Below are 15,223 nucleotides of genomic sequence, written 5' to 3' on the forward strand. Positions count from 1 at the left end.
GAGGGGACTTTGCGGGGACACTGTCAGGAGACAGTGGGGACACAGCCGGGACACTGTGGGGATCATAGTGAGGAGACATTGGGAAAAGACCATGAGGACGATATAGGGACACTGTGGAGAGACAGGGGGGACACTGCGGGGACACTGTAGGCACACTGTGGGCACCCGGAGGGCACACAGCAGGGACACTGTGGGGACCCTGTGGGGACCCGGCGGGGACACTTTGGGGACGCTGTGGGGACCCGGCGGGGCACCGTGCGCTCTCTCCGGACGCTCGGCGCTCTCCGCTCTCGCCCGCTCCCGCCGCCCCCCTCAGGCTCCCTGAGGCTCCCTCAGCCTCCCGCCCTCGGCTGCGCGCGCAGCGCCGCTCCCGCCGCGCGGGCTGCCGGGAGGGCCGAGCGGCTGTGGTTAATGTCCGCCATGTTTGCCATGGCGCAGGGAGCGGACCGAGCGAGCCCGGCGCGGATCTAGGGCTGCGGGGCGTGCGCTGCGGGCTACGGGCGGCCCCGCCGGGAGCTGCGCCGGGGCGGCGGGACCCTCCATGGTGGCGCGGGCGCGGCGCGGGAGCGGCTGGGAGGCGGCGGCGAGGCCGCACTGAAGGCCCCCCCCCCCGCCCGCCCGGCCCCGGGGTGTTATTGTGAGGGGGAGACAATGAGCAAACTCTCCTTCCGCGCCCGGGCGCTAGACGCCGCCAAACCGCTGCCCATCTACCGCGGCAAGGACATGCCCGACCTCAACGACTGCGTCTCCATCAACCGGGCCGTGCCGCAGATGCCCACGGGGATGGAGAAGGAGGAAGAATCGGTAAGGGAGCGCGGCGCAGGGGGGGCACCATTGTTTACAGGCACCCCCCGCACGGGGAACCGGCCGCCGGTATTCACCAAGCGCGCTACGCTCGCCCCGCCGCGCGGCGCGCGGGGCGCTGCGCAAACGGCGCAGCGTAAGCCGCGGTCCGGCGCCGCGAGCGGGCCCTGCCGCCGTCCGCCATCTTCTGCTGCGCGTCCCGGGCGCGGGTGAGCGGGGGGGGCTCGGCGTGAGGGCGGCGGGACGGGCCGGCGGCGGAGCGGAGCCGAGCGGGGCGGCGGAGCGCGGTGTCAGAGCGGCGGAGCGCGGCGCTGGCCCGGCGGAGCGCGGCGGGCTGCCGGACGGGCTGCGGCTGCCGGAGCGGCTCGGGATGTCAGAGCGGCGGAGCGTGCGCGGGCTGCCGGAGCGGCTCGGGGTGTCAGTCCGGGTTGTCACTTCGGCGTGCCGGAGCCGGCTCGGGGTGTCGGAGCGGCACAGAGGCTCGGTGTGCCGGCTCGCCGCGGCGGAGCGGAGCGCGGTGCCGGAGCGGAGTTTCGGAGCCGGATGCCGGAGCGGGCTCGGGCTGTGACGGGATGCTGGAGCAGCCGGGGATGCTGCAGCGGGCTCGGGATGCCGGCCCGGCGGAGCGGCTCGGGGTGCTCGGCGCGTTGTGGACTAAAGCTGATACTACTCCTGCCAGCCCTGTTGTGAGTGGCTGTCAAGTCGCTCGGGCTGGAGCAGGGGAGGTGGTGGCGGCGTGAAAGTGCTGGGTGCAGCGTGCTGTGCCGTGCCGCTCCAAGAGAACGAGCGGCTCCGGGCTTCTCCCTGTGCGAGGGGCACCGGGACGCGCTGCCCGGCCCCTCCGGCCGGCTGTCCCCGAGCCCGGCCGCAGCTCCGTGTCGCGGTTTGGGGCGCTGTCAGTGGTGTGGGGCTGCGGGCACAGCCCGGAACGCACCCACACACACACACTGTGCACATGTGGGGCTGCAGGGACGCGCAGCAGCTTTGGCTCTCCGTGTGGGACAGTGTCAGTGCTCCTGCAGCCGCCCCCGGTGCTGCTCGGGGTTATTTAACACCGATGGTTTGTGCTGCTTCTCGGTGTGCATCGCATGGCAGAGGCGTCGGCTGGTGAAGCGTTGTAGCTTTAATATTATTTCTAAATCAGCCGGCTGGTGTTCAGCGTGGACATGGGATGTGTGTTGTGTGTTCTGCTCGTGGTGTTAAAGGGTGGAAAAGCTTTCGTGCGCTGAGGTGAAGTTTCAGGGGTTTTTGGTGAGCAGTAGGACAGCTCTGAAAACGCTTGCCCGCAGTTCTGGTGTCCTCCGAACGTACTGCTTTGTCTTGCTGATCTTCAAACACTTTTGTGTAAGAGTAAGGTTTATTTTGTGTTCCTGGGAGTTGTGTAAGCTCAGACAGAGGCTGTCGCCTGATGTGTCTGTACTTGCAGAGCCGATAGTAAATGCACCCTCCAGAATTTCCTCAATGAATCCGTGTCTCCGCCTCAGCCAAACCTCTGTGCCCGTGGATTGGCTTTTGTGAGGTTACAGCTGTCAAAGGAGGCTCCGGGCTTTCCTCACCGCTTTTTCTCACCTGACTGCTGGTATTAAAAGGAATCCTCTGCCTTATCATGGTCGGGCTTTATTTTTTAATTTAGTACGTATAATACACCGTGATCAAAACTTCAGGAATTCCTCGAGAGTAATTCTGCTGGAAGCTGGGATTGTAGTTAAAAGGAACAACACTGGGATACTAATGAAGCAATATTGGAGACTAATTTGGTTTTCTCAGCCTCGGAAGTCTATCATGCTGTGCTTACATTTAATATTTAAATTAATTCCTAAAAATTGCTGTTATTTCGATAAATCATGTTTAAAATAAAGTTGTTATTGGAAAATTGCTGTGAGAGTTCCAGCAAACAAGCTGCTTATGGGCTGCTTAAATGATTGAGAAGATTAGATTTGTACTTCAATAAAAATACTTTAGTGTTGTGCTAAAAAGTTGTTTTTCTGTGAGAGTGAGGTTTGTTTTCTCTGCCCTGACATGTGGCTCTGTTTGATATATTATGTAATAGTCTCAAAATGAAATGACTGAAGCAATACATAAACATAGTGTGAGATGCATCAGCCAGGCAAGATTATAAACTGCTATTCTTAGATTATTCAGATCATTGCCATGTGGTGATGGTTTCATTCATGGCTTGTCCTTCTCCCAGTGTAGCACAGATAATTCTTAATTGTACTTCTTTTTTTAAACTATATGAAAGCCCTTCTGGGAACAGCTATTGTGGATGACAGTAGTTAAATATTTAAGAAATACCTAAACAGCTTTAATTCATAGCGAATACAGCTGTGGTGGATTCGATGTATTTTGAAAGGGACTTTTTGGAGGGAGAGAGAAATCTCTGCACCCTCATTTCTGCCACCTCGAATTCTAGGGTGTCTCAAGGCCTTTTTTCCCCGAGTGAAAGTTGTTTGAAGCCTGGGGGTGGCTTCTGTTTTCCAGGACGCCGCTCTCCTCCCGGTGCCACCCTCTGGGAAGCCTTGGTGGCACCAGGAAGGTCTTGTCACACAGTGGGGTCAGTCAGCACCCTCCGGGATACATTCCACTGGAAATCATCATTATTTACACATTTGCTGGATTTTAAATGCTCGAGTGACATGTCTGCCCTGTTCTTTACAACCCTGCCTGTGATTGAATTAGCTGGTGATTGATCTTTGTACATACAAAAGTGCAGATTTTGGTGCGTTTATTCTTGATGAATATTCTGAAGCTGTTTCTGTATGAGTATCTCAGAGATTTATATCCACTCGCAGCGTTTCACAAATCAGCAGCTCATTTCTCTCACTTGGAGATTCCAGCTGTGAAAGAATTAGGTTTCTCTTCTGTAGCATGTTTATGTCACAAATGTTTATAATTTACTCTAAATTAAACCTGAGAAGAAAATTGTGTGGGTTTGTTTCTAAACTCACGTGAGAGAGCGATCGCTGTTAAGCAGAGGCAGGAAGGTCCTTTTGGGAGCTCAGAAACCGAGCAGGGACACTTGGGGTTTGTTTTGGTTTTGTTTTGTTTTCTGATGAGTAAGACTTGTATTTCCTAATGCTAATGAATTGTTTTGACTGGAAAGGGAGAAAGTTGCAGAATAGATAAGCCTCGGTTTTGTTTCTTATCACATAAGAGTGTTTTTATTTGAATACCTATTACTGGAGATAGGCGAGTTGCACAGTGTGAGGTGAGATCCTGCTTGTAATGAGGCTCATTCACACGGAAGGCTCTGGGAAGTGAATTTACCTGACGTGTGAGGAAGCTGCAATTGCGGTGATAATGGGTGATCCCGGGATTGCCTGGTCGGAGCTATCTGAGCCCTCATCTCAGTCCTTGTTTGAACATCGTTCATTTACACTTCAGCTTGGCGTGGCAGCACAGGCCTGAGGGCAGAGAGGAAAAGTGCAGGAATGGCAGCTTAAGGACGTGGTTTGGCACTGCACAAATGCTGACACCGTACCGTGGGAAGGGACTTTCCCTCCCAGCCCGGATCACCTCGGGATGAGCCTTCTCGAAAAACAACGTTCAATTCTGATGATTTCGACTGGAAGTAGTTAACTTGATTTTTTTTCTTTTTTTCTTTTTTTCTTTTTTTCTTTTTTCTTTTTTTCCCCTTCATTGAGTTTCTTTTGTAACGTTGGAACTTGAAGTGCTCACCATCGGTCTTGGAGGTGTCCTGGAGCAGCTTTTTCATTCTACTTTCAAGACAGGAAGCTTTTGGCTTTGCACAAGTCCTGGTTTTCCTGTTAAACTGTATCAGCAAAAATATCCATAATTATTTCCCTCTGATACAGGGAACTGGGAGAGTATCAGATGTGTGAGGATTTTCTCAAGCTGCTGATTAGAAGTACCTGCCTGGTGCTCTGTGATGCACTCGGGTCTGGGTTTGAAAACACAAATATGCATAAATCACTCCCCACACGGACAGAACCTGCTCTTAACTGGATGTTTGTGTGTGGGCTGTGCATTCATAACCTGTGGTTGAACCCTCAAAGTTCCTTACAAACGAGAGGCTTTGGAGAACAAAGGAGCCCAGAGAGCAGTGAGTAAAACAGCAGGTCAGGAGAGGATAACCAGCTCCAACCATGCAAATATTCTGTAAAACAGAGATCCCTCTGAAAGACTGCATGGGAATCTGTGTGAGAAACCCCAAGGACTGTATTTCCATGCAAAACCTGGTGAAATCAGGACAGCACACTTTGCTTAGGGAAGGAATTGGGTTTGACTAAAATCAGCTGGGATATCTGCTGGGGAAGTGAAATTCCCGGTGTAAGTTCTCCCTCAGTTACAGTTAAGCACCTGTATTTATTTATTTACTTTCTTGGGGAGTGTTTGAGGCTGCTGAGATTACAGAAGTATGTTTGGCATTAGGCAGCGAAAGGCTGGGTCGTGATTTTTATTCACAGAGTTTTAAACTTCAGTTTTGTTTGAGATCTTTCCCTGCCTTGATCCTCGTGTACTTTTCTCCCTCCCTCCGAGTCCCATCGCCTTGTGCAATGATGTTCTTCCCAAGTGCACATTTGAATTCCATTTCCCAGCTGTTATTTCGGTGTCCAGCTGTGCTCCTTTATCCTTTATCCATCACCTGCAGAATCTCTGTCCCCGTTCACTGTCCCGTTTGGTGTCGGTAAATCAGAATTTTCCCCTGGCAGCTGAGCACTGCGGAGCTCTTTAATTTATTGTGGCTGAAGTTAAACGCCACCAAGATTTGCTCCTAAGTCTCCACCTCACGGGCAGTTGATTAGGGCTTATCACATTAACACCTATCAGCAAACCTGTCACAAGTGCTTGCGATATCAGCTTAGCCCGGGACAAATGTCATTGATCTCTGAGAGTGCTTTTAAGATAGAGCTGAGCCGCAGTCACCGACCCGCAGGTAGAGGGGACATTCTGCTTTTTGGGGTCGTGATAAGGGGCGGTGACAGCCACCGCGGGCCAGCGGATCATCCTCCCTGTCACCGGGATGAGGTGGGCACGGGGCAGCGGTGTGACCCCGGGCTGAGATGGGTTCAGCCCTATCTCAGCACGGCCCGGGTGATTTAGATAAAGCCGCGCTCTTGCTGCAGGCAGGGGCTGCGCGGGGTGAGCGAGCCGGGCTGCGGGAGCCGCCCGGGCCGGCTCGGTGCCCGCGGCCCTGCGGCACAGTGGGAGCTGCCGGCTCCTAATTGAGTCACACCGCGGGCATTATGCAGGAACTTTCCCCGGTGGGAAGGGCTCCTCGGCGGGAGGTGGCATTCCATGACAAAAGCTTAGAGAGCACCTCGGAATCGGCCTCGCTGAGCCCAGGGCTCGGCTCTGAGGTGTCTCAAATGCACGGAGCACTCTGTTCTTTTCCTTCGATTTAAGGAAACCCTGGAAAGAAATAGCTCGGGCTTCCTTGGATTTACAGAGTGCCAGATTGGCAGAACGGAGCAGGAAGCAGCTTGGTACAGTTTCTGTTTTGACTGAAACCAGCTGAAATGTCCTGCCTGAACAATTTGGATCAACAGACATTAAATCTGCATATAGTAACCTCTGTTCTTAATTATTTCTCATAAGAAAGATCATTTTGACTGGTGCTAGATGTTCAAAAAGTTATTTGTAATTTATTTTGCCAGCAAGGCTAATAAACAATGCCTCGTTTGTGCCACAGCATATTTATCATTTTATCATTCTAACACTTCAACTTTTGGAAAGGTAAATAACTCATTTAATATTTATAAAAACCTTGGGTGTCCTAAAAGCCAGTGGTGGTGAAGATCAATTGTAGAACTGAAATTTCTGTAACAAGTAAAGAAGAATGGAACTAGAACTGAATTCTTGTATATAAAAGGGTGTAGGAAGTAGGAAAAATAATTTTGTGAGACTAGAAGTATTATCAGTGTAGACTGTCATAATTTTGAAAGTTCTGAGCCAAATAAATAAAGTATTTCAGAATATACTGATTAAAAGCTTTGATTTTTGATCCATTTTGCAGATTCCTACTCGTTAATGTATACTAATCCCAGTGTAGTGGGGCCGAAGGTGTTGGATTAAAATGTTCTCCCTGTCCACGGCAGGTGAAATGCTGCAAATGCAAGGGAGCAGAAATTTGGAGAAAAAAAATCTGAGTTCCTAATTTCCCTGATTTCCTTTGTGCAATTCTAATTGTGATTGATACATTTACACCTCTGATCTCTGGAGTCTGGGTGCTCAGCACCTCCCCACTGGCAGAATTGTTGTCTCTAAGGTGTTTTTGTGTCCAATTGAGCTGGAGCTTTGCTCAGTTTCACTTGTGAGGCTCTCTCCAGTCGGTGAAATGCCATTTTTCCATCACTTTTCCATATCAGTGAACTCCTCTCTGCTCCTGTCCCCGGGGACACACAGAGTGCTTCATCCAGGGATCACTTCTCAGCCAGCAGAAACGCTTCCTCCCCCCTTGCTGTGCTTGTTTTGTGTTGTTTACATTGGAATTTATAATTTGTTTTTCTCAGCTTTGTGCCATTTCTCTGGCTGCAGCTCACACTTGGTGGATCTTAGGCCAGCCTGTGTTGCATAAAACAAACTGTTTCTACTTTGAAGCATCCCGGTGATGTCGGATTCCCTGTGCCAGCCTTGGATGTAAACAAACCACTCTGTCTGCAGTGGTATCCAGGGACTGGATAATTAAGGGAGACACTGATTCTACACAAAGCTGAAAAAATAATGATTTAAGTTTCTTGACTTAAAGGTATTAGGTTTAAAATGGAATTTTGTAGTGAATTTTTAATCATTTTGATTTCTGTCAATTACTGTTTTAATTTCTCTAGCCTTTTTCTGAGTTGTCCAAACTATAGAACCAATCTCTGACATCGTTTGTAATTCTAAAATTACAAGGGGATTTCCTTGTGGTTCAGCAGGTCTCCAGCATTCCAGGTAGCATCACTTTGGCAACAAAAACACCATTTGTTTAAAAACTCTGTAAAAATGCAAATTGCCCTGCTGTAGGTGTGTACACCTCAGTTAAATAAAAACTCTGGATATTAATCCTGGGCTGGAAATGTTCCCCACAGGCTGAGGTGAAAATGCAGAGGTGCTGTGCTCTCCTGGCTCTGGCTCCTCCGTGCTGCCAGGAGCAGTTCTGTGACTCACACTCACACGGAGCTGTGTGCAGCCAGCATCAAACAGAACATGGGTTCTGTGGATAATTCTGGGTTTAATACAGGCCACAGCTCCTTGTTGGGGAGTCTCAGCCTTCAAAAATGCATCCTGATGTGAAAAATGAGAGTTTTTCTATAGGTCAGGCCTTGCCATCCTGCTTTGACTGAGATAATCAAGATTCCTGATGGGATCATTTGTTACCTTGAGAGTGATACCAGTGTATCCCAAGGAGCTCTTTGGACTATATGTTACATTATTTATAACAATATTTGTATAAAGCTCTTTTGGGAAAAAAAATCCCATTCTTGAGTAAACAGAAATTTCTCATCTAGGACCACAAACAGCTTTTCCAAAAGGAGTTTTTAGTAATTCAATTTATTGTTATAACAGTAATTTGATTATTAATAATTAGTTTATGTTCACGTTTTGGTAGACTGGGAACTTGTGTAAATAATTCTCGCTTTAAAATACCGAGTTGTAGTTGCTGTGAGGTTTTTGACATTTCATAGACAGTGACAGTTGTGTGTCCATATGTTCATAAATAGTGAATAATCATTATTTATAGGGATGAGATTGCTCATGTTCTCAGACATTACTGCTGCTGCACTTGGGGTGATATTTGGGATGTGTCACAGTTGTTTCATGTCCAATTTGACATGGAGTGGTTGAAATTGCATTGCTTCCTTTTTCTGAATTCAAGTTATTTAGAGAAATGTTTGCTCCTTCTTTTCCGTTAGGTGCTGCAGAAAGAAGCACAGAAATGGTTGTGATCTGTGCTGCCCTCACTGTTCTGTCCTGTTATCAGGGGCTGTGGGCTGACTGCCACTTCCTAAAGTGCTTCTCTTGGCTTTAAACCCCCCCAGAGGGGGAAGAAAGGCATTCCTGGGCATTGTTTTGGTACAAAGTGGATTTTCCTCATTTAGATTCACAGCTCCTCTTCCCCTGGGCAGGAGGTGTCACCCAGGGCTGCAGGGCTCCAGAGCATTGGGGGCCTTTCCTTGTGTTGATCCAACTCAGCATTCCGGAGATACCTCCAGGGGATGGGCTGTAATCCCGGGATTGGGATGGAAAGGACTCCCAGATTGTGGCTTTGGTGCTGCCTGGGGAAGCTGCAGTTGTTTAACAGCTGGGAAAGGGAGGAATGTGATGGGAAAGTCAGAGAATCCCAGCCTGGTTTGGGTGGGAAGGGACTTAAAGCCCGTCCAGTGCCACCCCTGCCATGGGCAGGGACACCTCCCACTGTCCCAGGCTGCTCCCAGCCCTGTCCAGCCTGGCCTTGGGCACTGCCAGGGATCCAGGGGCAGCCACAGCTGCTCTGGGTGCCTGTGCCAAGGCCTGCCCACCCTCCCAGGGCAGGATTTCCCCCATCCCAGGGACCTGTGAGGATTTTTAGGCTGGAGCAGCCCGGTTTGATTTATTTCCCCTGCCTCCCCTCGCTGAGTCAGTAAGAGCAGCCAACCCTTGGTACATTTTTTTGGCCTGTAGTCACAACTCGGCAGTGTGGAAGGCAAGTGTGGGGCAGGTGGTTCTTGTGATTATTTTTTTTTTTAAGAAAGGGTGGGGGATATCATGTTGGAAAAACTTGATATGGCCAAAAGTGAAACTGAGAAGTGGTTCCACGAGCCCTTTCCACTTATGTGTCTTCTGTTTCTTGTGGGTTTTCTCCAGCTTCCTTCCACTGAGTGTTGGAAACTCCTTAGGGAAACTGAGTGGAGTTGTCCTCGAAAGCCTTGGTTTGGATGTGTTGGTTTCCACTCAATATTTGTATTTTTATGGTTTTCTCAGTGCCCTGCATTACTTGGTAATGAATCCAATGTTTTAAGGGGACACGCTGTGCAAGAGGAAACAGCTCTGATTCCTGACTAGATTAAATCTTTATCAAACCAGTAGAAAAATGTGTGTTATCAACTTTGCTAATCACTGAAATGCTCACTTTTCAAAATAAATTGGAAGTGAAGCAGTGGTTTCAGCTGTCAAGGGTGGGAATTGTGGTGCACACGCTGATTTCCTGCTCTGGATGTGGCTCCTTATTTCACTTCTCCTCTTTCCATCCCGGAGCAGAGGGAGGGGGAGGAAAGGGAAGCAGCTCTGTAGCATGGTGTTGAAAGGGTTAACTGCACAAGAAAACAAAAGCTGCTGCTTGAGTTTACACTTGTGCTCTTGGAAATCTTCTCTAAAAAAAGTGTCTGTGTGCAGGGAGGGAGGAGATGGGGCTGAGGCTTTCCGAGGCAGGGAGGCTTCTGACCAAATTAGCTTTGGAGCTTCCTGACACTTTTTTCTGGAAGTGCTGTCAAGAGGTGTTACTCGCTGTGCTTGAGGCTTGGCAAGATGAGTCTGCACATTTCCAACCACAATTCTGTGCTTTGAGCTGCTGAATCTCAGTATTAAAGATAAAAATGGCTTTTTTAAAAATTTCCCAATTCAAGTATAATGTTAAACAAGTGAAATATTTAGATTTTAGTACATTGTAGTTGTTTTCTTCATTTTAATTGTGTTCTTGGTGCAGGTACATTGGAAGGCTGACTCTTGGTTGGCCTAGAAACAGTTTGAGTAGGAAAATGGATAAATTCAGTTTTCTGTTCCATGCTACTTGCATGGAGGACTGTGGGATTAAAGCAGTGAAACAACCTAAGTAGCTGTGTTTGCATGGTGTAGTTTTAAGGAATAAAGAAGGGACCAATTAATTTAGGATTAAATTTAATCCTAAAGCTTTGTCATTTAGGGGTTATATCCAGTATGGAATCGCTCACTGGATTCAATATTTAGGATGAACTTTCAGTGTGAAGAGATGATGTTCAGCCATGGGCATCTCCAACCATGCTCAACCAAAAAACTTGCAGTTATTTAAAGTCTGCTAAACTCTGTTTCTCACAGATTACTTGGGGGGTGGCAACAGGAGATGTAAAGGTGAAGGAAAACCCAGCCTGGTGTGTGGGATCCAAGTGCTCTGGTCTGTGGGATAAAAGGAAGTGGGAGCAGTGGGGGGACATCCCTGCCCTTGGCAGGGGGCTGGAATGAGGTGATTTCCACCCAAACCATTCTGTGATTCCGTGATACTGGTGAAAAATACGTAAGAAGTATTTTAACAAAAATGACTTCAGGACAAAAGGATTGATACCTGTTGATTTATTACTATTGCTGGACTCTGTAGTGAAGAAACTCCCAGACAGGAGCTGAGGAAGGAGATGAAATCTGTGGGGTTTCAGGGGTGAAGGGCTCTCAGCTGGACTCGGAGCCTGGCTCTGAATGTCTGCAGCCAAAACTGAGGATTTCAGATCCCAGGACTGTAGGAATTTCAGGGGTTTTTCCCTCCTGAGGAAAAATGGAAGGAGGGATTGCGGTGTCTCAGGAGGGGTTCTGGTTTAATGTGTAGATGTGCTCAGGCAGCAGAGTTACACACACTAAACATTTACATCTCTCTAGTGCTGTTGGTTGAAGAAATAGCCCAGTCTGAGCTGTGTTTGTTTGAAATTTTGTCCTCATGCTGGAGAGAAAGGTCTGGGTGTGCTTTTTAAGGAATTAATGGGCAATCACTCCTTGTCAGGGGCTCCTTTTTATTCCCATGGCAGCATGTTCTGTTTGCTGTCATCACTGGTTCTCTAATGCTCCGTTATTTTGTGTAAGACCTTTGGATCTGCCCTACTGCAGAACAAAGTGTGAGCTTAAAATACTGTGTGTCCTTCAAAACCATAAGAAAAAAGTGAAAACTAGACCAAAAGCTATATTGGTAATAAATCTATCTGTAAAACCACTTCTTCAGGTTTAATAAATCCATTTAATTAGCCCAACTTTCATAGACAAATCTTCAGGGTTTGTTTAAACAGAGTTGTTTCAGGAGTTAAAGTTTAAATTTTCCTGTACTTGATGCTCAGCAGAAAGATTTGAGGTTTTCCCCCCTAATTTTAAAATTTACATAGCTTATCAGTCTATTTTGGAGCTGTGCTGTTTGAGGAGTGACAGCAGCACTGCTGAAAGCTGAAATCTGTTTGAAAGCTGTGTTCTGCTCGAAGGCTTTTTATAGTGAAATGAGTACCAACACCTATTGTCAGCCTTGCTTGGGAGCTCCGTGTGCTTTACTACAGTGCTACAACAGCTGAGAACGTGAATTACTCATCTGGATTTCCCTTTCAAGGGCTGCAGAACCCAAAGGTGTCCTGCATTTTGGGCAGATCAAGCCCTTCCTTGCAGCAGTTCTGTGCTGTGGGTGCACAGCTCCAGGGCCAGCAGTTGAAAGCAGCCCAGTAATGGAAGCATTTTTTGTGTGGTTGAATTACTCAGCACTGCCAAGCTCTCCAAGACACGTTTTAATGGTGGAGTGACAGATTTACTCAGTGTGGAGTAACTCAGGCAGATCACAGCAGCTATTGGATTGCATGCTTGTCTTAATTCTAATAGCACTCACTTGGGAGCCTGATTGATTTAATGTTGCTTCAGCTGCTGCAGGAGATTCCCAAAGCTGCTCTGATTTTGCAGGAATTGCATTATTTGCGTTTCTGTAAATCATTTAAATTTAACATTTAAAAGCAGATCATTTATTAAATGTCATTTACATATTTTAAATGAGTTTTCTTTCACTCCCCCCTTTTTAAAATCCCGTTCAGTAGAATTAAAGAGGAGGAACTCTTGTTCTTGAGAGAATTTCCAAGTGGATAGCAGAGTGTGAGTGCCAGGCTGCGGTGCCAGCCAGGAGTGCTGGCACCTTCCCATTCCCGGTGTTGATCCTGGCCTCTTGGGAGTGTTAACCGTGGGGAGGGGCACCCAAGAGAGCCAGAGGGAGGAACACAGAGCAGCAAACCCTTTGTGTGTGTGTGTGTGTGTGTGCTTTCCTGCTGCTCCCTGCAGCTGGGTGTGTGGCAATGGCTCTGGGGCACAGCCTGCAGCCCCTGCAGCAGGCAGAGCAAGGTCCCGTGGGTCTGTGACAGAGCTGAGCTTGGATTTCCACTCTGCTCACCCTCCGTCCCCTCAAACCTGAGAACTTTGGGGAGGAACAGGAAAAGCAGAATGAAACCCTCACTCCTGGTTCCACCAGCAGTTCATCTGCTGGGAGACTGCTCTTTGCTTGGTTTGTACTGGATTTGGAGAACTTCCCTTCTCCCAAGGGCTGTGTGGATCTGAGATCCTGTCCTGCTGAGGAATGCCACTGCCCTGGACACACAGAAGGCAGCCCTGGTGTCTTAGCCTGAGAGATTTTTTAGTGGTTTAAATTTTAACATGAAAAGCCTTTTAAGAGGGAAGTTACAGCTTAGCTCTGACTTGCAACAGTAGGTGGTTGTCAGTGAGTTAACCAATAAATTAACTAATAAAATTATGTGGGGAAAAAAAAAATCTTTGAACTGCTACATTTATTGTGATCTGTATTTCACCTGAAGTGATCCTGAGGAATTTGTGACTTTTGTCCCATAAGAATAAAATGAGGTGATACCTGTTTGGGGAGGCCTTGCTCTTCAGGTGTTACTCTGTGAGAACTCCTCTTCCTGTTGCTCTTAACTTGCTAAACCTCTAAATGCAGGCCAGTAAGGATTGCTGGGCAGACAGGAATGATGAAATTTGTTCTTTTGACTTTAAAGGCCTCACCTTGCATACATTTTCTTTCTGACAGGTTTGGGTGGGTTTGGCTTTCCCCAGCCCTCATTTTCTGCTGAGGTTATTTTGTGAAGTTTGAATATTTGTCTTTTTCCCAGTCTTGTGGAAGGTGTGGGCTGTGTGTGAACAAAGAGTTCTCTTCATCTGTTTGTAGTTCATTCACTGCAGTTTGAAGATTCCTGTCCACCCTAGTTTTAAAAACTTTTCTAAGCCTTCTGTAATGGTCTTCATATTGGAGTCAGAAATTTCACCTTATCACACTTTCTACTATAAACACTGGCCATGTTTTGCTAACTGTCTTTCATTGTTTACATATTTCTAGGTGGGAGGAAAAAAGTGATTAACAGTTAGCTTGACCAATGTAGATTGAGAAGTAGAATTCCATCCTCCAATCCACGGGCCCCATAGGAAATGTATAAAACTGAGTTTTGTAAATAAACTCGTCCCTTTTTCCTGCTTCGCTCACCAGCGTGTCCTCGTGTAGTTCTTTCCATGTCCACTGTGACAGATTCCCAGTTAGGAACTCTAAAAGATGGGGAGCACATCCTGGGAACAATCATCCTGCTGACCCCAAACCCCAGCAAAGGCTCCACTCTGTTACCTGTGGGAGAAAAGGCTGACTGTGTTTATGTGCACTTTGTACTCCAATACCTAAATGCAGTGTCCCGTTTCCCTTGCAGGAACATCACTTGCAGCGGGCAATCTCAGCGCAGCAGGTTTTCCGGGAAAAGAAGGAGAGCATGGTGATCCCGGTGCCCGAGGCAGAGAGCAACGTCAACTACTACAACCGTCTGTACAAAGGAGAGTTCAAGCAACCAAAGCAGTTCATCCACATCCAGCGTGAGTGCAGCACACGGGCATTGCGCGGGTTGTGGTGTCTGTCCAAGCCCTCCTTTTTAACCTGAGGAACCTTTGTCGTGAGGTCAGAGTTGCTGCAGTGGTCAGGAAGTGGGAGGACTCAGAAATCCATTTATAGATGCAAATTCCAGTGTCTTCTCCAGTTCTGGCAGAGGTGACAGTTGCTGCTGAAGGTGGGAGTTTTGTTTCTGGCTCTGTGCTGGTGCTGTGTCCGTGTGCAGCAGCTGCTGAGCCTCATCCTGGCTCTTGGGCTTCCAATATTCTTGATCCAGCCTCACTTCTTGTGGTTTTTTTCCCTCCTAATCCTCAGAAGGAGTAGCTGAGGCTGCCTGGCTGCTCCCTGGTTGCTTAGACTGATGTAGGGAGCAGCAGAGAGGTTGTCTGGCTCACCTGTTAACTCCAGAGCTCTCCAGAAGTGCAGATCCATAAAGCAGGAGAGTTTTTGGGGTGAAATCAGCCCTTACCCTGCTGCTCACAGCAGAGTTCTGGCAGGCAGGGCAGCTGTGCTGCCTCTGGGGCTCAGGCTGTTCTGGGTACCTCACTGCTCTCTGAGTGTGGCTAAAACCAAAGAATTCCATTTCAGCAGGGAGCTCCGAGTTTATTTTATAGATAAAATGAAATATTCTGCTTGAGCTTAGCGTACGTCTTCCAAGACCTCATTAATCTAAACTTGTGGGCTGTAGATTTTTTCCCCACTTCTTTTGGTTGATGTTGTGTTGACAAGTGACACTCTCACAGTTCAGTTGTTCCTTGGCACACAGTTCATGTTTGTCCTTTGCAGGATGTGGTTCAGGGGGTTATTTGGTCACTTGGATTCCTCCCAGGAGTCGCCTTTGTAGCAAAACCTTGGATTCAGTTC

The 15,223-nt window shown here is 48.2% G+C and overlaps 1 protein-coding gene across 1 annotated transcript in view; it reads left to right on the forward strand.

The window, feature by feature from the left end:
- Positions 1–377: 377 nt before the first annotated feature.
- The window catches only part of EPC2 (enhancer of polycomb homolog 2), a 36,257-nt gene continuing 21,411 nt past the window's right edge, over positions 378–15,223 (forward strand). The window contains exons 1-2 of the mRNA XM_063401028.1: positions 378–804; positions 14,187–14,346. Of these exons, the coding sequence (XP_063257098.1) occupies positions 652–804; positions 14,187–14,346 (313 nt within the window). The 5' untranslated portion in view covers positions 378–651. The remainder of the gene's footprint in view (positions 805–14,186; positions 14,347–15,223) is intronic.

The sequence above is a fragment of the Prinia subflava genome, chromosome 6 (assembly GCF_021018805.1).
Source record: "Prinia subflava isolate CZ2003 ecotype Zambia chromosome 6, Cam_Psub_1.2, whole genome shotgun sequence".
NCBI classification, from domain to species: domain Eukaryota; kingdom Metazoa; phylum Chordata; class Aves; order Passeriformes; family Cisticolidae; genus Prinia; species Prinia subflava.